Below are 22,962 nucleotides of genomic sequence, written 5' to 3' on the forward strand. Positions count from 1 at the left end.
TTTCCCTTCATCATTATACACCCCTCACCCCAACTTTCCAACAAAGATGTTCTGATTCCTGGGAGCTTTATCAGAAGAGCCAAAGAGCTGGAAAAATGGCCCAGACTGCAAAGCTACTCCATGGGATAAGAAGTCAGAACACTGGTTCCTTTGAAGGGGAGGAGGCACAAAGTGGGTCTTTTCTGGAACCAGTGATGTTCTGTTTCTTGACCTGGGTGCTGGTTACATGTATGTATTCACTTTGTGAAAGTTCATGAGCTGAACACTTAAGATCTGTGTACTTTTTCTATGTTATACTTTTTATGTATGTATATACTCTGTATATATACATATATATTATATCTTTTTATTAAAGATTTTCAGCCCAGCTGGTTTGGCTCAGTGGATAGAGCATTAGCCTGTGGACTGAAGGATCCCAGGTTCAATTCTGGTCAAGGGCACATGCCTGGGTTGCGGACTCGATCCCCAGTAGGGGGCATGCAGGAGGCAGCCGATCAATGATTCTCATCTCTGATGTTTCTCTCTCTCTCTCTCTCCCTTCTTCTCTGAAATCAAACTATATATATATATATATATATATATATATATATATATATATATATATATATATATTTTTAAAAAGATCTTCATAATGTCCCAGCCTGCTCACAGTAAAATGAAGAACGTTTAAAGGATTAATAATAGAAACTGCTCTGAGTTTTCAGAAGCACAGACAAGTGGAAGTAATGCTTTTTGATGCATCACTGAACTCTTGTCAGTCAAATGTTGTGACTAACATAGATGATCTCCCCTTTCCTCTACCCCACCTTCCATTCTGGTAAAAGATCCAACAAGGATGGCAGATTAGTGAGGAGGTGGGATAGAAATTATGTAAGTAAATCCAGTAAGTTTCATTTTATAAAAGAAAACTAGAGGCCCGGTGCACAGACTTCATGCATGGGGGGGGGAGGGCCCCTCAGCCCGACCTGCATCCTCTCCAATCTGGGAGCCCTCAGGGGATGTCCTACTGATAGCTTAGGCCCATTCCCCATGATTCTCTGCTCTCTGTCGACCTGCCTGCTCAACGCCACCGCAGGCCCTGCTGTCTGCTCTCTGCGGGGGCCTGCTTGCCCCTCGTTGTGGCCAGGGCTAAAAGGACTGGGGGACTCCAGCAGGACTGAGGGGACTGGGAGCCACCATCTTGTGGCTATGGCGCCGCCATCTTTGTGACTGAGTGATGGTCAATTTTCATATTCCCTCTTTATTATATAAGATTATTATATAGGATACTCTGTACAAATAGGTTCTTGCTAAAGCTAGATTCCCGAGAAAACCTAGTGTGCTGGACAGATTCACATTCACTGAAGGACACTTGCCCTAATTCTGGCTCTCCCACCACAAAAGCCCAGGGCTAATTCCCCACATCTACGATCACCAGTTATTCTTTACACAGAAAAATAATAGCAGATCCTTTTTCTACCCCCAGAAAGAATATGTGAATTAGGTAAGATAAAGAAAAGTGCTTTGAAAAAAGTACATTGTGTTGTATAAATAAATGCAGGGACCATGCATTTGGGAGAAAATACATTTGTCCTTCCATTCTCAAGTCTTATTTTTCAGATTTGTCTCAAGTGCATGAAAATACTGATTAAGTTGACATTATATACTTTTATATGTAAGCTATTTTCCCTCAATAGAAATAATTTAAAAGGAATAAGGCACCCACTGGCATGGCTTAGTGGTTGAGCCTCGACCTATGAACCGACAGATCACAGTTCGATTCCTGGTCAAGGGCACATGCCTGGGTTATGGGCTTGCTCCCCAGTAGGGGGCATGCAGGAGATAGCCAATCAATGATATTCTTCCATCATTGATGTTTCTAGCTCTCTCTCCCTCTCCCTTCCTCTCTGAAATCAATAAAAAAAATTTTTTTTTTAAGGAATAAGGCGATGGAGAAAGCGAAAAATGTGCCTTACTCTGAACTGTAAATTCTTACCTCTAGAGCTAAGTTTTCTTGAGCAGTTGGGGAATAAAAATATTCATTGTCTGGTGTTAAAAATTCATCTATGTCCTCCGAAGACTCCGGTGAACCAACTGATGGCCAGGACTGATCCTATTGGTAATGTAGGACATTGCTTTTAAGTTGGTGTTCATGGTAAAGAAATCCCTTTACAGCAGGATGTGTTAATAACAGGGTATCTAACATTACCCAGCAGTTAGGGTGACCCTCTCTGAGCTGGCCCTTCCTGCCTGCTTGCACACCTGCCTCTTCCCTCCTTCCCTACCATGAGCTGTGAAAGAAGGACCATCCTGAGTCTCGGTGAAGGGGGAAAGGGTTGGGCAACCTTTCTGCTCCAAAATTCTCAGAAAGAAGAAAGGCCCTGGACAATTCAAGCTGAGGACTGGATTTAAGTACCCCGATCCTCAAGCTCATAACCGCAGTCCATGAGGTGGCATAATCCTCCAGATGAGAAGGCTGAGACTGCTCAGAACTGGGGAGTTCCTCGGGTGTTGTTATAGTTTAAAGGGGGTGGGGGGGATCATGATTTTTAAAATAGCAATGCAAGCAAGACACCCATGAAAAACACACAAGGTGACAAAACAAGCCAGAGGAAAATTATTTGGGCAAAAAATGCAATAGGATCCCAAGTCAATTTTATAGAAAATATTCCTTTATTAACTTTTGGTCGAGAATATGTTTGTATATTTTCAGAAAACAACTCCGAGACCATGTGGATTCCAGCAACAGAGAGGAATCTACAGGACTACTCCAGCCATGAAGACAGAAGAGAAGCAGTCCAGAGATGGAAGACGCTGATGTGGCCTTCCCATACTAGCAGGTAGCAGCTGTGCGTCACTGCAGGTTGCCCAGGACCAAACCAGACAGAGTTGGACCTGCATTACCACCATTTGTCCACCATCCAGAACTGAAATTTCAGTGCTGACATGTACACATAAGGAACTGTTGGACATTGAAATTGGGTCTCAAAAGAACTGTTGGCCCAGAAAGAAACTCACTACAGACTGATTCATTTGCCTGAATAAGCAAATGAATTTGTTAATTAATTTTGTTAATTAATTTTGTTAATCACCATAACCATTATTGCTTGTCTCATTTTCGGTTCTTATAAGTGTATTTCTAGTATCACATGATCTCACTCATCTAGGGGAAATAATGAACAACATAGACTGATGAACAAGAACAGACCCAGAAACAAGGAAGCATGGATCAGACTGTCGGGCCTCGGGGGGAGGGTTGGGAAGGGTGGGGGTAAAGGGGGAGATCAACCAAAGGACTTGTGTGCAGGCATATGAGCCTAACCGGCAGTTAAGGACAACAGGGGGGTGGGGGCATGTGTGGGGAGGGGTGTGGGATGGGAATGGGGGGACGAGGACAAATATGTGATACCTTAATCAATAAAGAAATTAAAAAATAAAATAAAATAGCAATGCAACCTCAATAGTGAAAGCAAAAAAATGTTTTAAATTATTTTTTGTTAATCCTCACCAAAGGATATTATTTTCATTAATTTTTAGAGAGAGAACCAGGACTTCTTGGTTCATGCGTCAATGTTCAACTACTGAGCCACATGGGCCAAGCCCCAAAATTAAAAATTTTAACATAACAGTTATTTCTTCAGCATCTCTGCTCCACCCCTTCCTTTTCTGCTCATTTCTCTACAGGCCCTGAGCCCTACATGGCAGGCAACTGGCTCCTTTCCTCGCCTTTAATCATTCCTTTGCAGAGGTTTTGTGGTTTATTTCCTTGGACAATGCTTTTGCCACATATTTCCTCTTCCTGGGCACTTAGTACCTGCTCTCCTTATCTCTCATATCAAATTGAAACTTCTGACAAGCCTGACCTCCCATACCTTCCCCACTTCCCTGACAGACCTGCTTCTCTAGCCAGGCCATGTAATAGAAGGAATAAATTATCCTGTGAGTGGTTTATGTGCAGTGTTAAAATACAGTAGGAAGTTCTTTGACAGACCTAAAATGTTATCACAATTGTATTTTTATAATGTTTCATTCTCAATTGCTATTTATATTCTTTAAGTGATTCTGGCCCCATTCCGTGATGATAAAAAAAATTTTGGTTTCTTAGGCTGGACTGTGGCCTAATTGCAGGCTTCAAGGATATGTAAGACCCCTGAAGCAAAGCTGTAACCTCAATGCAAATGCTAGGAAATGACTGAACCCCACAGATCCTGCTGAGGCGCAGTTGTCAGGCATAAACATATTCCTTCCACTGAGTTGAGAGCGGAATCTGGGTCTTAGAGGACATCCAGATGAAGGTGCTCTCATCATAATCCTGTTCTTGCTTTTTCTTCTCCAATCTGGCCTCAGTTGCCTGCTGGGCCACCAGCTTTGGTATCTAACCCATGCTGTATTTCCAAGTTGGTCTTGTCCACACAACTAGATGGGAAGCTCAAGAGCCAGAGCTGAATCTGACACTTGTCTGTGTTCCCCCCAAGCTCCAAGAGACAATGCTTTGAGTTGAACTGACTCAAAAAGTAAAGCACGGGGAGATAAAAGACTTCTTCATTCACATCAGAGACATGAAGGCGCATCCTCCAACAAGAAAGTACTACCTCAGATATTATTTCCATATCATAATACATAGCAACACCTCATTTCTACTTTATTAGGTCCTTGGATTCAACTTGGCTCTCTGGAACATATTACTTACGCTGCAAGATTTCTCAGTGACCACAGATGCTTCAGAACATGCTTGAAAGACTTCAGTATGCTCTGGCTCCTCATTTTTTCTGGGGGACGGGTGACTGATACCTAATGATCATAACACAACCAAGGCCATAGTCATTCTGAGGTATTCAGATGGCATGAAAGGGCAAAGGGCAGCGTGAGAGAAGAGATGCATGTGCTCGCTTCGGCAGCACATATACTAAAATTGGAGAGAAGAGATGCATGCATATTCTGCTAAGCGTGGCCACATCCCATGTGGCCTGGTCAGGTTCAGTCTAGAGCAGGGGTGGGGAACCTTGTTTCTGCCAAGGGCCATGTGGATATTTATAACATCATTCGCAGGCCATACGAAATTATCATCTGAAACATTAACCTGCTCTACTTGGTCAAACATTTAATTAATTCACCCCTTATGCCTTGACAGGGCCAGACCCAATGATTTCATGAGCCTTATATGGCCCATGGGCCAGATTCCCTACCTCTGGTCTAGAGAGTGGAGACTGTTAGTATAGCCTGGCCCCAACATGCATCTCTGGGTCATCCACCCAGTCAAATATGGGGCTTGACAAGCTCTAAAAAGTACCAAAAATACACACACCCCTAAGCTAATACATTTTCTTCCTAAAACAGATGATCATTTTAGATGTATCTTTCTTTGACTTGTACACAACTGTGAAATAACATCCTATGCCTTGATTGCAAGCAAATTACCAGGTGGAAATACACATCCTGCAGTTTTAACATAGAAATCTATAAAGTGATGATAGCCTAAAGTTCTTCTGGCATAGACTCTCTGGGAGCCAGTGGAATTTTTCCAGCTTAAAGTACAATGCAAAGAAATGGGCAGTAGGAAGAGCTGTCCACCACTGCCTCAGGTAAAGGTTCAATTCCTTGCTAGGTTACACCCAGTCCCAGGTTCAGTGCACGGGGATTATTTTACATCATTTGGAAAAATGGTTCTGCTCCAGCAGTAGAAAAACTCATGAGTCTCCGGATTTCTTTACCTGTGGGAGGGACAGTGGGATCAAAAGGGTATGTTGCTTTCCCCTGGAACGCAGGGTTCCCAGACAGTTGGGAAGGAGAGGAACAAGCAAAGGAAATATTCCAGGAGGTTTTCTTAATTTTGAGAGCTGACTGTGATAGAGTTTACCTATCCCAAGTCCTCCAACTGAACTTACCGGGAAAGCTTCCAGGCTGTCTGCCATGCTGGTCGTCCTCACGGTCATCACTGTCTGTTTTGTCACGCTTGCCATTTCCTCCTGGCGCATTTTCCCTGGAATGCTCTCCAACACGCCGCCAAGTCACATTCTTAGGGTCCCTAATGGGAGGCTGCAGCAAGGGATCAGGCTCGTTTTCAGCCTCATTCTCTAAAGTCGAACTACTCTGAGGATGCCAAGAAGGGACAGCCAGCTGCCCAGTAGCTGCTTTCTCTGCCATTTTTTTAACCTCCACTGGATAAAAAAAAAAAAAAAAAAGTCGTTATTTAAAACAGCACCATGGACATTGGAAACAAAAGCTTTTGATTCTTAAAGAGCTATATAATACTTTTATAGCTCATATTGTCACAAAAATATGCCTTTTTAGAATTGCATCACCTGTAGCTTACCCTGTATTGCTTGAAGAGGGGAGAGAATTGATAGAGTGAATAAAGGGCAAAAGAATTTCAGTTATCGAGAAACCAAGATGGCGGCATAGGTAAACACCTAAACTTCTGCCTCGCACAACAATTTCAAAACTACAACTAAAAGACAAAATGGACGTCATCCAGAACCACAGGAAGGCTGGCTGAGTGGAAATTCTACAACTAGAAGGAAAGAGAAAAGCACACTGAGACTCAGAGGAGCTGCAGGAGGCAGAGGTACTGAGATGCGTGAATGCAGGCGGAGAGAACTGGCAACTGTGTGCGGCTGGCTTTCTCAAGTGGGAGGGAGACAAAAGCTCCCGACTGCTCTTAACTCCAGTTCCAGGTGAGACTCTGGGGACCCAGACTCATGCGGTCAGGAAAGAGAAAAGCACACTGAGACTGAGAGGGACTGCAGAAGGCAGAGGTACCGAGGCACGCGTGGAGAGGGCGGCAACGGAGTACACGGCTGGCTTTCTCAAGTGGGAGGGAGACTAAAGCTCCCAACTGCACTGAACTTCAGTTCCGGGCGAGACTTTGGGGGCCCAGACTCATTCGGGGAGAAACTGGACTGTCTGGCAGCAGGCGGAACTCGAGGGTGGCTTTCTCTCAGAGGTGCTTGCGATTACCACAGGACACTGAGACACAGGGGCCTATTAGGGCAGAGCTGACGGGAAACCAATGCTGTCTGCTCTGCCCTGAGACTCTGCCCCATCCAAGCTGAGCACAGAGGCTTTTGCAAGTCTTGCCTCATAAGGGTGTCTCCAGCACAGAAGTTCTCCCAGCGTAGACACAGCTGATCCTCACAGCTAATTGGCCTGGAGGTCAATTCCTCCCAGTGATATCAACAACAATCAAGGCTTAACTACAACAAGACTGTGCACAGAGCCCACAAAGGGGTGCACCAAGAGTGTCTACCTCAGGTAACTGGGGAGGCTGAGCCACTGGGCCCTACAGGACACCTAGCACACAAAGCCGCTCTCTCAACTCAAGGAAGCAGCCAACATGCAGAGACAAAGAAACAGATCACAAAGGAAAGAAATGGAGGAAAGCAAACGACTGGATATAGAGTTCAAAACCACAGTTATAAGGTTTTTCAAGAATTTCCTAGAAAAGGCCGATAAATTTAGCGAGACACTCGAGGATATGAAAAAGGACCAACTAGAAATTAAGCATACACTGACTGAAATAAAAAATATTATACAGAGATCTAACAGCAGACTAGAGGATTGCAAGAATCAAGTCAAAGATTTGAAATACAAAGAAGCAAAAAACACTCAACCGGAAAAGCAAAAAGAAAAAAAGAATCCAAAAAGTTAAAGATAGTGTAAGGAGCCTCTGGGACAACTTCAAGCGTACCAACATCAGAATTATGGGGGTGCCAGAAGAAGAGAGAGAGCAAGATACTGAAAACCTATTTGAAGAAATAATGACAGAAAACTTCCCCTACCTGGTGAAAGAAATAGATTTACAAGTCCAGGAAGCGCACAGAACCCCAAACAAAAGAAATCCAAAGAGGACCACACCAAGACACATCATAATTAAAATGCCAAGAGCAAAGGACAAAGAGAGAATATTAAAAGCAGCAAGAGAAAAACAGTTAGTTACCTACAAGGGAGAACCCATACGACTGTCAGCTGATTTCTCAACAGAAACTATGCAGGCCAGATGGGAGTGGCAAGAAATATTCAAAGTGATGAATAGCAAGAACCTACAACCAAGATTACTCTACCCAGCAAAGCTATCATTCAGAATTGAAGGTCAGATCAAGAGCTTCACAGATAAGAAAAAGCTAAAGGAGTGCATCAACACCAAACCAGTATTATGTGAAATGCTGAAAGATATTCTTTAAGAAGAGAAGAAGAAGAAAAAGGTAAAGATAAAAATTATGAACAACAAATACATATCTATCAACAAGTGAATCTAAAATTCAAGTGAATAAAAAAATCTGATGAACAGAATAAACTGGTGAATATAATAGAATCAGGGGCATAGAAAGGGAGTGGACTGACAATTCTCAGGGGGATAGGGGTGTGGGGGGTGCGGGAAGAGAGTGGACAAAAATCGTACACCTATGGATGAGGACAGTGGGGGGGAGGTAAGGGCAGAGGGTGGGGTGGGAACCAGGTGGAGGGGAGCTATGGGGGGGAAAAGGAGAAACAATTGTAATAATCTGAACAATAAAGATTTATTAGTTCCTCCTTCTTCCTCCTTACTTCTTCTTTCTCTTCTTCTTCTTACCACCACATAGTATTCCATTGTGTAAACGTACCACATCTTTTATATCCACTTATCTGCTGATGGGCACTTGGGCTGTTTCCAAAACTTAGCTATTATAAATTGCATTGCTTTGAACATAGGGGTACATGTATTGTTTCTGACTGGTATTTTGGGTATCTTAGGATATATTCTTAGAAGTGGGATCACTGGTTCAAATAGCAGTTCAATATTTAATTTTTTGAGGAAACTCCATATTTTCTGCAGAGGCTGCACCAATCTGCATTCCCCCAGGAGTGCACTAGGATTCCCTTTTCTCCACATCCTCGCCAGCACTTGTCAATTGTTGATTTGTTAATGATAGCCATTCTGATAGGTGTGAGGTGCTATCTCACTGTAATTTTAATTTGCATCTCTTGGATGATTAGTGACTTTGAGCATTTTTTCATATGTCTCTCGGCCTTCTGTATGTCCACTTTGGAGAAGTGTCTATTTAGGCCCTTTGCCCATTTTTTAAATTGAAGACAAACACTCTATCTTTTTAAATAAATTTACTACTTAAAATTAAAAAAAAAAGATTTATTAAATTTTTAAAAAAGAAAGAAAGAAAATTTCAATTAGTTACAGCCCTTGTTGCTGAATTCCAGGCAGCAAAAAACTTGTAGATGGACCTTCTTGCTCTGAAGATGTCACAAGAAAATGACACCTAAAGCCCCCAGTCTGTAGAGATTCCACAGGATTCTATTTGAGTTTGCCTAGGCTTTCTAGGCCATGATGAGTTCATATTTTGGGGATGTGCATATATGTGTGTGTTTTTATTCCAAATGTTCTATACTTTTGCTAATGTACTTCACATTAGTGATTAAATAAAAAAAAAAAAGCATAAACATTGTGCCTAGCTGGTTTGACTCAGTGGTAGAGCGTCGGCCTGCGAACTGAAGGGTCCTGGGTTCGATTCCAGTCAAGGGCACGTGCCTGGGTTTTGGGTTCAATCTCCAGTGGGGGGGGGGGGTGTGCAAGAGGCAGCTGATCAATGATTCTCTCTCATCATTGATGTTTCTATCTCTCTTTCCCTCTCGCTTCCTCTCTGAAATTAATAAAAATATTTTTTAAAAGGCATGGACATCATATCCTTTTAAGCTTACAAGATAAAACTGACACAAAAGGATAATGCCCACAGGATATGTGAAAGTGACACTGCAGGGTTTCTAAGTTAATAATGGTATATATCAAATACCCATATTGTACATGTTTACTACACTTGTTATGTAATTTACATCCATATATAACAGAAACATTTCTTATATGGTCTAGAATTGAAAAAAAGCATTTCTCTTCTGCAGTTAGTAATCAGAAAGGCTTTGCTTTTAAAATGGAACAAGCTAACAGAAGAAAAGAATGTGGGAGGATAGTGCAGTATAGCTGTGTACTTAAGAGATAACAACCAGGTTAGAAATATACTTTAAATTTCATTCTGTCCAACAGAACCTATGACTTTATACTCACTTTTCCATTTTAAGTGTACCTTTCCAACGTCTTCATTACTTCTTGACTTTGTATTATATATTTCAGAAGACACAGATTCCATGTTGACCCTAAATTGTATAGGTTTTTTGAAGGGGGAGGGGAACAGGATAGACACAAACACATCAGTTTGCTCAAGTCCTTGCTTGACTCGAGAACCTTAGCCCACCAGCCCACCCAGAGGACTGAACCATTCCTGGGGTTGCACTGACTCCTGTTCGCCACCAGAGGGCGCCAGACTCCTCAACATTAAGCTAGCAAGACTCCTTACCTGGCAGAGCCCTGAACAGGAATGACTGTCACTGGAGGTCCCTTCGGGTGGTTTGACATGGTGAAGAGTGAACTATTCAGCTGTGTCACTTTGGCTTGGGCACTGGACTCTCTAGGATGTCCCTGGCTAAGAAATGAAAGGACTGGGTTAGAAGGTTTCTTGGTTCTTTTTAATTTCCAAATTCAGATTTCAAGATAAAAGTGCTCTTGGGAGATTTTCAGAAGTAGAAGAAACCAATTAAAATACAGTTTCACCAGACAGAATCCTGGTCCTTAGACTGTTGCAGAGCCCCTTTTCCCCTCAATGCCACAGAACACAAGTGATGGCTCAGTAACTGCTCCTGCCCTTTGGTCAGAATTCTCTGGTAACAGGCCCACCTACATATCAGTGAGAGCACAATAACTAACATTTGTAAAGATAGACTTAAGGCACCAGGGATCTTAAAGACATTCCGAGATCGTCAGCCTAGCTTCATTGACTTCTAGACCCTGACCTGCCACTGACTGGCTGACGTTCACAAACTTCACTCTCTCTGGGCCAAGCAAGATTTTCTCATCTGCAAAACAAGGGAGTCTCTTTTCCTCTAAATACCCCTATTGTGTATTTTTTATTATCCATTAAAGTAACTCTAAAAAATGTATGTGATCTGTGGCATGTATATGAATCCTGTTAGCCAGAATGCCCTCTTTTCCCACCGCGCCAGGCAACAGAGAGACTGTTGGCATTGGAAAGGTCAGAGCTGATCAGCTCCTTTAAAGAGCAATTTGGCAACAGCTGTCAAGAATCTTTAAGACATTGAAACCCTTGACCTTGTTTCTGGGAATCTATCAAGAACCTAACCCGAAATGTAGAAAAAGCTTTATTGACAAGTCATTATGGCCCTATTCATAACAGAAAAAGTAATGAAACAACCCAAAATTCAACAACAGGGGAAATCCAACAATTTCAAAGGAAGTTTACATTACAATGGCGTTTTTAATAACATGGGATAACATGTTCTACTGTAAAGTGAAATATCAGGGTAAATATCATTATAATTAAAATAATATAATCAGGATATAATCAAAATATATGCATGTATTATAAAGTTGTACACCTGAAATTTATATTATTAATCAATGTTACCTTTTTAAAATATACATCTTTATTGATTTCAGAGAGGAAGGGAGAGGGAGAGAAAGAAACATCAACAATGAGAATCATTGATTGGCTGCCTCCTGCACACTCCCTACTGGGGATTGAGCCCGCAACCCAGGCATGTGCCCTTGGGTGGAATCGAACCTGGGACCCTCAGTCCACAGGCCAACACTCTAGCCACTGAGCCAGTCCGGCTGGGGCTCAATGTTATCTTAATAAATTTAATTTAAAAATATATACACACATGTATATAATTTTTATTTTTTAAAAGTATACAAAAAAACTAGGTGGACTGTTAGCAAAATGTTAATTAAGCTTTGGTCTGTTTTTTGTTCTTTTGGAGGAAGAGGATGGAGCTGAGCAGAGAAGGCCACAACCATAGTTTAGCTTTGTTATCTAATGGCTATACTGGAACCCCATCTGCTTCTATCAATGACCTGAGTGCTAAACCTTCTGATGCCAGGGAGGTGGTTTTTCAATAATTCCCTTCTTGGACCCAGCCGATTTTGCTCAGTGGTCAGAGCGTCAGCCCATGGACTGAAGGATCTTGGGTTCAATTCTGGTCAACACATACATTGGTTGCAGGCTCGATCTCCAGCCATGGGCATGTGCAGGAGGCAATCAATTGATGTGTATGTCTCACATTGATGTTTCTGTCTCTCCTCCTCCCTTCCACTCTCTCTCAAAATCAATGGAAAAATATCCTCAGGTGAGGATTAACAAATAATAATAATTCCTCCCTTCTTAAAGATAAAATATACTAAACTAAAATGTCTGGGCATTTTCTTTGATTCTCCCTTACTGTACATATTTACCAACATGAAAGGAGCAGCAGACTATTATCATTAGTCTCAGTCACCGCTGGGGGAGAGAATAAAAAGTCTTTCTTCTAGTACTAATTTCAAAGCTGTAGATAAATGCTGTCATTTAACCACAGAAAAGGAAAACTAAAATTGACATACTAATCTATCTTGAAAACCATTTAGTGCTCCTTTAATAATTCCCCTGATGCAAAACAAATTCGCTTTGCCTAAGTTCTTAAAAACCCAGGGTACACATATGCTCTTCTTCCAGTGATTTGTGCTGACTCAACTTCATTTAACTAATCTGGCTGGAAATCAGAGGTTGCAGGGTAACAATGATAGTATTCAGCGCCCTCTTTCTGCCCTCCTGTCAGTTACGCTCATTTTGAGCTGAACAGTTTGATTTCTGGAGCACTGGCAAAGGGAATACCTGCCATTTCTTCTTTTAAGAAAAAGCATCTGGGCAGCTTTGGAAAGTCAAGGTGCTTTGCTTTTGCCAACTGATGAGCTCTTTCTTATTAACCTGACAGGTGCTTTACCTTTGATGTCTCCTACGAGTTCCCATTACACTGTTCTTTTTGCTCACTGAACAGAGAGAACCTGCCAGATCTGTTTCTGGGCACTAATCTCCGTCACTCACAGACTTTGTCACTGGACGCTAGACGTATGAAGATCATTAAGTGACCTCAGAGTCACAGGGGAGTCTCAAGGCTTGGGGATGCAAAGGACAGTTACACGTTAACCCACCTGCTAGTATTCTGGTTCCCGGTTCCTTCCAAACTGTCTTCGGCTTCTTGAGTGAGCTGGAATTGTTCCCCTGGGCTCTGTTTTCCAGGGCCACAAAGAGTTAGCAGATTGAAAAGAAGTAAACATGTTTTAGTGTTTGGATGAAGGAATTCTCCTCTTCACTCTCCATTCTGTTTTTAAAACTATTCTTGCTAAATGTGTAGAAATAACCAGACCTACCAAGATAATTTCCCTTTGCATGTTTCACATGTAGTACGTCATCTCTTCACTGGAGCCTTTACATAGAAATCTTTGCCCCCAGCAACACAACCCAGACAGGGCACAAGTGAATAATGAGCAGAAAAACAGACATTAAAGATTCAACAACTCTCCCCTCTATTATATTAAGGCAGCAGGCTTTGGGGCAGGGACTGAATGATTAAGCAATTTAGAATGGGGATTAATACTTTCCCAAGATACCATAATTAGTAAGTTGAATCATGTAAAATTGTCAATGCTTGATTATTTTGACCTATAAAACAGCAATTTCATGTGGTTCAACAGAAAAGGACATGAGCTTTGTGTTGGGTTTGGAATGGAAGGTAAAGAGTAAGTACCTTGGGATTCCATCCTGGCAGCCGTATTTCCCAAAGCTAAGAGGAGCCCCCCCACAGCTGAGGACCTCCCTATGAATTGGCTGTATTTATGTCCATCCTTGCGTATGGGTTAGGGCCAATGTCGAACCTGGCTCCAGGCCCTGCTCAGATGCCCTACGTCCCACTTCTTAGCTTTACCTGATGGCTTTTTTCTGATGAATCCCCAGTGCTTTGTTCAGAGACTTGAATGACAGCAGTAAAAGGTTTCCAGTCACAGTTACTTCTTTCCCTGGACCTTTTGCCAAAATGTCCCCCTTGAAAGCCTCTCACTGTTCTTGGAGACCTTGCTAGGGTCGGGCAATTGCCACCCGCATCCGGCCCCTGGCACCTTGGCAAGACAGGAGGAATGTAAACAGAAGATGGGGGGCCCACTGCCACAGGCAAGTGAGAGAGGTTAGGAAGCATTCTTGAAGAAGCCCACCGAGACACCTGCTCCTCTTGCTCCTTCAGCATCCTCTCACACTCGTTGAATTTCTGCTTGATTTTCTCCAGTGACTCATTACTCTGGTTCGCTAATGACTGTGCAATCTTTACATCCAGCATACACTTACTGAGGTACATGTCGGTCTTGGACCACTTGCTCACCTTGCACTTGGCTTCTCTGGCTGGCTCGGGTGGGCTGGGGGAACTAAGTGAACCATTTTGCTGGTCCCAGTCCTCAAAGGAGACCTCTGTGTCAGCTTCCGAAGAGCTCTCACTCTTTTCAGAAAAGCAGCAGGCCTCTCTCTCCATCTTTTCCAACTCCTCTTCCAGGGACTTCAGCTCATCTCCCTGGTTTTGGCTGGCCCCCTCCAGAGATAAACCAACTCCTGGGGGCTCTTTCTCTTTGTCGCCTTCCTTGTCCAGGCAGCTGGAGTAGATTTCGTTCATTTCGAAGCTGCAAAGGCTTGACGGACCTGAGCTGGGGCTCCTGGCCTCTCGGGCCACAAAGCAAGCAGGAGGAGCAGCATCTTGTCTCTGAGTGTCCTTGGCCATCAGACTGGGATCTGGGACCTGAGGATCTGGTGTGGCCTTCTCGCTGGGATCCCTTGGTGATTGAAGCTGACTGCCTGTTGAAAGGAGCAGTAATATGCAAATGCTTGAAGTGATCACATGCAGTAGCTAAGCACCTTGGTTGTTGCTCAAGTGACACGAGAATGCAGAAAGCAGCTTTCTGTTTCCCACTCCCTTCCCACTACCAGACACACTCACAGAGGGGCAAAGGGTGTTTCTAAGAGAAAGTTCCCATGTTGACATGGGCTGAGGCAGAATATCTGGGAGGGACCAAACCCTAGGGGAAATGTTCTAAGCTTACACTACAGTGCGGTCAAAACATGCATAACTGCCTGGCTGGTGTGGTTCAGTGGTTGAGCATCATCCTATGAAACAGGAGGTCATGGTTCAATTTCCAGTCAGGGCACATGCTCAACATGCTCAGGTTGCGAGCTTGATCCCCAGTGGAGAGACAGCTGACTGATGATTCCTCTTTCATCATTGATGTTTCTATCTTTCTCCCTCTCCCTTCCTATTGGAAATCAATAAAAATATATATATATACTAGAGGCCCGGTGCATGAAATTCATGCACGGGGGGGGGGGGGTGTTTGTCCCTCAGCCCAAGCCTGCACCCTCTCCAATCTGGGACCCCTCGAGGGATGTCCGACTGCCCATTTAGGGATAGGGCCAAAACGGTCAGTAGGACATCCCTCTCACAATCCAGGACTGCTGGCTCCCAACTGCTCACCTGCCTGCCTTCCTGATTGCCCCTAACTGCTTCTGCCTGCCAGCCTGATTACCCCCTAACCACTCCCCTGCCAGCCTGATTGATGCCTAACTGCTTCCCTGCCAGCCTGATTGCCCCTAAATGCCCTCCTCTGCAGGCCTGGTCACCCCTAACTGCCCTCCCCTACAGGCCTGGTCACCTCTAACTGCCCTTCCCTGCAGGCCTGGTCCCCCTCAACTGCTCTCCCTGCAGGCATGGGTCCCCCCAACTGCCCTTCCCTGCAGGCCCGGTTGCCCCCAACTTCCTTCCTCTGCCGGCCTGGTCACCCCTAACTGCCCTCCCATGCAGGCTTGATCGCCCCCAACTGCCCTCCCTTGCAGGCCTGGTCCCTCCCAACTGCCCTCCCCTGCTGGCCTGATCCCTCCCAACTGCCCTCCCCTGCTGGCCATCTTGTGGCGACCATCTTGTGTCCACATGGGGGCAGCCATCTTTGACCACATGGGGGCAGCCACCTTGTGTGTTGGAGTGGTGGTCAACTTGCATACTACTCTTTTATTAGATAGGATAGAGGCCTGGTGCATGGGTGGGAGCCAGCCGGTTTGCCCTGAAGGGTGTCCCAGATCAGGGTGGAGGTTCCCTTGGGGCGTGGGGCGGCCTGGGCGAGGAGCCTGTGGTGGTTTGCAGGCCAGCCACGCCCCCCAGGCAACCCAAGCAGAAGCCCTGGTATCTGGGATTTATTTATCTTCTACAATTGAAACTTTGTAGCCTTGAGCAGAGGCCTGGGCCAGCAAGGGCAGGAGGAAAGCTTGGCTTCCTCCATTGCCAAGGGCAACTCAGGCCTCCTGCTCTCTCGAGCTCCGAGGCTGCTGCCACTTTTTTTGGGATTTATTTATCTTCTATAATTGAAACTTTGTAGCCTTGAGTGGAGGCCTGGGCCGGCCAGGGCAGGTGGAAAGCTTGGCTTCCTCCATTGCCGGGGAAACCCAAGCCTCCTGCTCTCTCTGTGGCTGCAGCCATCTTGGTTGTGTTAATTTTCATACTCGCTCCTGATTGGCTGGTGGGCGTGGCTTGTGGGTGTAGCGTATGTGCAGTCAATTTGCATATTACTCTTTTATTAGATAGGATTTTAAAAACATGCATAACTGGACACTTCCACTTAGGCTCTGTGGTTGTGGTTCAGGAGCTCACAAATGGGATTGTCATTCCAGTTTTGCTCTTGAGTCCAGAAAGTTCCTGGAGCCACATATATACTCTTTGATTCCTCCTTTGTTAGTCATATGTGGCCTAAAAAAGCTATACAAGAATCCTTTGATAAAAGCAAAGGCAAAGTAGATTATAAGGGCAAAGATATAAAGGGATCTGCAACAAAAGGACCAACAGAAACCTCTGATAAGAAGACTAAGGTGAAAATCGGAGGGGAGGAACCAAGATGGCGGCATAGTTAAACAACTAATCTGCTGCCTCACACAACAATTTCAAAAACACAACTAAAAGACAAAAACGTCTACCACCTAGAACCACGGGAAAGCTGGCTGAGTGGAAGATTTATAACTAAGAAGAGAAAGGAGCACAATTGCTGAAAAGCTGAGGTACGGAGGCACGCGAATCGGGCCTGCGGCGGGCGGCTGGGTGCGCGGCTTTTCTTCAACCCGCAGGGAGACAAGCTCCCGATCACTCTGAAATCCAGTTTCTGGGGACACTCGGGGGACCCAGGCACCTACGGGGAGAAGCTGGACTCTCGGCCATCGGGTCGGAAAGTGAGAGTGACTTTTTTGCAGAGGTGCGCTCAGCAATCATTGTTTACTGCGCTGGAGCGCGGGGCGCAGGGACTTGGAAACGTGGAAAGGCAGAGACGGCTGACGGCAGCCATCGCCGTTGGCCACGCCCCAGCCTAGTGACGCCCTGAGACCCCGCCCCGCACATTCTACAAACCCGCCCAGGCTCCACACAGCGGCTTTTGCATATAAATGGCCTGTTCTGTGGCAGCTTAACCAACTGCAGCTCCAGACTGCTCCAAAACTGCCCAAGCAAAGGAGGAGAAAACTAGCCCTTGCTGTAGCTCCTGCTGGGGGACACAGAGTACACAAGGGTACACCAAGAGTGTCCACCTCAAGTAACTGGGAGGCTGACCCGTTGAACCAATAGGACACCTAGTACACAAAGCTACCCTACCAACTCAGGGAAGCAGAGAATATGAGAAGGCAAGGAAACAGATCACAAACCAAAGAAATGGAGGAGAACAAGCGACTGGACATAGAGTTCAAAACCACGGTTATAAGGTTTTTCAAGAATTTCCTGGAAAAGGCTGATAAATTCAATGAGGACCAACTAGAAATGAAACATACACTGACTGAGATAAAAAATATTATACAGAGACCCAAAAGCAGACTAGAGGATTGCAAGAATCAACTCAAAGATTTAGAATACAAAGAGGCCAAGGACACTCCTCCAGAGAAGCATGAAGAGAAGAGAATTCAGAAAGTTGAAGATAGTGTAAGAAGCCTCTGGGACAACTTCAAGCGAACCAACATCAGAATTATGGGGGTACCAGAATAAGAGAGAGAGCAAGATGCTGAAAACCTATTTGAAGAAATAATGAACGAAAACTTTCCCCACCTGATGAAAGAAATAGACTTACGAGTCCAGGAAGCGCACAGAACCCCAAACAAAAGGAATCCAAAGAGGACCACACCAAGACACATCATAATTAAAATGCCAAGAGCAAAAGACAAAGAGAGAATCTTACAAGCAGCAAGAGAAAAACAGTTAGTTACCTACAAGGGAGCTCCCATACGATTATCAGCTAATTTCTCAACAGAAACCATGCAGGCCAGACGGGAGTGGCAAGAAATATTCAAAGTGATGAATAGCAGGAACCTACAACCAAGACTACTCTACCCAGCAAAGTTATCATTCAGAATTGAAGGGCAGATAAAGAGCTTCACAGATAAGGAAAAGCTAAAGGAGTTCATCACCACCAAACCAGCATTATATGAAATGCTGAAAGGTATTCTTTAAAAAGAGGAGAAAGAAGAAGAAAGATAAAAATTATGAACAACAAATACATATCTATCAACAAGTGAATCTAAAAGTCAAGTGGATTAAAAATCTGAGGAACAGAATAAACTGGTGAACTTAATAGAATCAGAGGCATATAATGGGAGTGGATTGATAATTCTCGGGAAAGGGGTGTCTGTGTGGGGAGTATGGGAAGAGACTGGACAAAAATCATACACCTATGGATAAGGACAGCGGGGGGGAGGTAAGGGCGGAGGGGGGGGTGGGAACTGGGTGGTGGGGAGATAAGTGGGGAAAAAGGAGAAACAATTGTAATCTGAACAATAAAGATTCATTAAAAAAAAAAAGAAGAAGAAGACTAAGGTGACACTCTCAGAGGACCTCATTATTTTCAAAATGGACCTGATAACCTGAAGCACTTCTTCCTAATTGTCTCTGACTTTTTTCTTAGATCAGAATTCAAGATAGATAGTTTAGATATTTACTTGGTACTAATCAGGAAATACATGTTATTTATATTTAAAATATACTTAGTTATTTTTAATGACCTCATTCCTGAGTTCCTTTTTCATTAAAGTAGCTTTCATTTCTATTACTGCAGCAGTTCAATAATGTAAATAAATAGGAGGTTGGTGCCAGTAGACACTGTTACTAAATCAGTACCTAAACATCCTTGGGCCTCTAGCTCTTTGAATTTGAGTATAATATATTTCACTGTGAAACAGTATAGTGAGACTGTACAGTGAAAAGAAATGAGTTTTTGGAGATGGTAAGGACTTAAAACATAAAGTTATAATTACTGCTTAACACAAATGAGCAGCTTATCTACGAAAGTAGTAATTACTGTTCATTGCTTTGAAGAACATAGCAAAGACAGGGAAATAGAGGAAATTTCTTTGGAATAAAATGGAGCACCTCTCACATAAAAGTCTAATGTATATTATAAAATTCTAATCTTGTTGCATTCCTTCTATTCCAACAAAATGTATTATTCGGTTTAAAAAGAAAACATGCATGCCTGGCCAGTGTGGCTCAATGGATTGATTGAGCATCATCCTATGCACCAAGAGATTGATGGTTCCATTCCATGTCAGGGCACATGCCTGGATTTTGGGTTTGATCTCCAGTAGGGGGTGTGCAGGAGGTAGCTAATCAATGTTTCTCTCTCATTGATGTTTCTCTTTCTCTTTCTCTCTCATCAATAAAAACATATTGTTAAAAACATGCATAACTGTCAGGACATGCAAATTACAGGCCCCTGACTCTTAAGGACTAAACTCACAGCCTTCTTTACACACACAAGAGTTCAAATATTCATGTCAGTTAGTTATGCTCTTGGTGAGCATTTGATAAAAGTAGACACTGCCTAAGACTCCTCTGTATCATGGGAACAATAAGACCTCAATAAGTAACGCCAAGAATGACCAGCCATCACCCCTGGTTGATGGAGTACAGCTCGCAGAGAATAGAACAGAGGAGCCAAAGCAAGGAGAGTTTGGAGAACCACTCTGGAGGCCTCTGTCCCTGTCCAAAGAGAGTCAGAGAGAGCAGTCACGTGGCTTGGGTTCCAGCTCTGGAATCTTCGGTAACGAGCTCTGGAATCTGGAGTGAGCCATGACCTCTCTGACCCTTATTTTCTCATGTTTCTCAATTGGAATGTGAGGGCATTAAGGATGACTGCAAGGTGCTTTCTAGCTCTGAATTCAAGGTTTAGAAATGTACTAAAAAACAGTAAGGCCTATAGGAAAAAGTTAGAAAGAAATACAAAAATATTAACAAATTATTTCCAAGTGGCAGAATTAAAATGCTAAGTGATTTTATTCTTTGTACTATCTCCATTTTTTATAAGGAGCACATAATAGTTTTAAATTAAGAAATCATCAGTTTTATTTGTGAAGCAATTAGATAAATTCCTAAGGGTAATTATGCTAGAAATTAACGGGTTGCTACTGCTTAGTTCTGGATCCAACCAAGGTATATATGGAGCTCAAAATTTTTAACTTAATAATTTCAAGGATCCTGATTTTTCTCCCCTTAAGGCATCCATTTTTCCCCAGTGTGAGTGACATGTGCAGTTTGGAGGAATTGATTAGTTGCAACCTGTGACTCCCAGAACACATTCATGCCAAACCTGTGGGGTAAGGCCATACCCGCTTCCTTCAGCTCTTTTATTTCCAAGTCAGGGTTCTCTTTCAGATGTTTTGAAGTCAGTCCTAGATAGACACTGACATCAGGATGGCCTTCATATCTCTGCACTCTGGGGCTCTCAGTTGGCTGAGTTCTCTGGGCTCCAATCAATTCCTGTGACAAGGGAAAAATTGTTAAGGACATATTTGCAATCATCTGAATGTCACTGATGTTTCTGAAACAGATCTAGGTATCAAATAAAATCCCTCTTACTCCTGTTTGGTAGACTGACTATATTCCTAATAAACTAATTCATTTTTACTATTTTTTTAATCCTCTAAAAATTCATTGATTTTTAGAGAGAGTGGAAGAAAAGAAGGGGGGGAGGAACAGAGAGAAACATCGATGTGAGGGACCCATCAATTGGTTGCCTCCTGCATGTGCCCTGACCATGGCCAGGGATTAAACCTGCAACTGAGGTACATGCCCTTGACTAGGAATTGAACCCGAGACCTTTTAGTCTGCATGCCAATGTTCTAACTAGTGAGCAGAACTGGCCAGGGCCATTGTTATTATAAAATTAACAGCAGCTGCCATTCACTGAATCTCACTCTGTGCCCCAACTACGTGTGGACCCTCCCCAGCTTCCCTCATCAATTTCTTGAATAGGTGTAATTAAATGAGGGTTTTCAAAACTTGCCACTTGACCTCTAGCTTCTTCTTGGTTTCTAACTCCCTACTCTCCTGAGATGAGCAAGCAGAAATAAACTCCTAACAGCTTCAGAGCTTACCTTTAGGTCATTCTTCAGGATATACTGGATATCTTGAAGGTTCATAGTTCGGTCTTTCTGTTTGACCTGGATGCCTGACTTAACAATATCATAGTAAGGTTTTGGAAGCCTGAAGTCAGTTTCCAAATAATTTCCTGCGACTATGGCTTTTTTAATAACTGAGCCATCTAAGCCATCCCAGGGTATGTTATCTGTTAAGGAAAGAGTCAGAAGGAGTAACATTAAGAAATCAGTCAGGTGAAATTGGGTGTCCTTGGTCAAGTCACTCAACCCATTTAAACATTAATTTCTGTAGAAAAACTACCTGAAAGTCCAATCACAAATGAGAGACAACTTTCCCCATTTACCAGGGGAATCCCTGCTGTAGAAACAGGAAAAAGTAGTCACAGAGTCATGTACACATGGGCTTCCCTCTGGCAGACCTGGGGACCACAGGAGTATTTCATGGATCAGGCTGGGTCCCAATGCATTCCATTCCTCTCATGGAAGGTGTGGTTTGCCTCTGGGACTGTAAACACTGCTAACTGGGGTTTATGGGTGTGCGTGTGTGTCCCTCTCCCAAAGGATTCCTTCTGTCTGCAGGCACTGATCATGTCTTTAAGTGACACTGATTATATACACAAGGAACCTGGATGTGTTTAATTTCACAGCTTACTTCTCAGAGCCCAGTCTTCCCCACTCATTTTCAAATTCTTCAGGGACTCCTATATTCAGTTTAAAAACTTTGCTTGGATTAAATGCATTACCACTGACAAGCTGATAGGGAGGCTTTGCTGAGTCTTAAAGAACAGGTTAAAAGAGGAAGATTTTTCTGAGGTTATGTTATATCTTCCATAAGCAGAAAGAAGTTTTCTTGAAGAAATCTTTTTTCTATATCCTGCATTTTCATCAAACTAGGTAACTCCTGAGGGGGGAGAGAGAGAATCCAACCTAAGAATAGGGACTTTGGTCAAGTCAATGTCCTCTTTGATCTACCTGTTAAAATCTCCTGTATGATCATAGAAAAGCTGTAGACGTCTGATTTCACTGTGACTTCCTTCTGCAAAATGACTTCTGGGGCAGCCCAGTTGTACAGCTGGGCCGGGAGGGGGACTCGCGTCAGGTCCCTGTGTACATCTCTGTCCTGGCTGCAGAAGGAAACACAGGGTAGGGCTCATGTCTTAAAGGATCGCTGCAATCGTCACACAGTACATTTGTATAAACATTAGCCTCTGAAGGCCAGCAACCTCCTGCGCTTCTGGAAACTCAGCTAGACCCTGAGCTAACCCAAGCTGCCTACTATTCCTACCCTGTGGGCCCTGCCCATCCTCCCACCTCACCTGGAGATCTCTCCTGCTCACTTTCTCCCCTCAAGTTCTAGGAACCCTCTTTCAGTTTCTCCAACATGCTGAGCACATCACCACTTCTGATCTTTGCACTGGTGGCTTCTTCAGCCCGGTATGTTCTGCCCACAGTCCCCAGAGTGACTGCTGCTTCTTGTAACCGAGGTAGTAGCTTGAAACTCACCTCTTCAGAGAGGCCTTCCTGACTACCTAATTTAAAGTAGTCCTGTTTTATTGGTTTCAGAGCAGTTATTATCTTAATTTCTTATTCATTTGTTTATTGTTTAAAATCTGTCTTCCCTCCATCAGTCAGCTCCATGAGGGCAGGCAGGCACCTTATCTGTCTTTTATATCATTGTATC

The 22,962-nt window shown here is 43.6% G+C and overlaps 1 protein-coding gene across 3 annotated transcripts in view; it reads right to left on the reverse strand.

Annotated features, from left to right (window-relative positions):
• Positions 1-22,962, reverse strand: part of TEX14 (testis expressed 14, intercellular bridge forming factor) — a 73,012-nt gene that overhangs the window by 24,475 nt on the left and 25,575 nt on the right. For all 3 annotated transcript variants that reach the window (XM_054709660.1, XM_054709659.1, XM_054709658.1), the window contains 10 exons: positions 22,254-22,405; positions 21,279-21,469; positions 20,511-20,661; positions 13,780-14,690; positions 13,007-13,083; positions 10,320-10,445; positions 10,031-10,119; positions 5,865-6,137; positions 4,670-4,770; positions 1,976-2,092 (listed from right to left, as the gene is read on the reverse strand). In XM_054709660.1, the coding sequence (XP_054565635.1) occupies positions 1,976-2,092; positions 4,670-4,770; positions 5,865-6,137; positions 10,031-10,119; positions 10,320-10,445; positions 13,007-13,083; positions 13,780-14,690; positions 20,511-20,661; positions 21,279-21,469; positions 22,254-22,405 (2,188 nt within the window). The remainder of the gene's footprint in view (positions 1-1,975; positions 2,093-4,669; positions 4,771-5,864; positions 6,138-10,030; positions 10,120-10,319; positions 10,446-13,006; positions 13,084-13,779; positions 14,691-20,510; positions 20,662-21,278; positions 21,470-22,253; positions 22,406-22,962) is intronic.

This window comes from Eptesicus fuscus, chromosome 20 (assembly GCF_027574615.1).
Source record: "Eptesicus fuscus isolate TK198812 chromosome 20, DD_ASM_mEF_20220401, whole genome shotgun sequence".
NCBI classification, from domain to species: domain Eukaryota; kingdom Metazoa; phylum Chordata; class Mammalia; order Chiroptera; family Vespertilionidae; genus Eptesicus; species Eptesicus fuscus.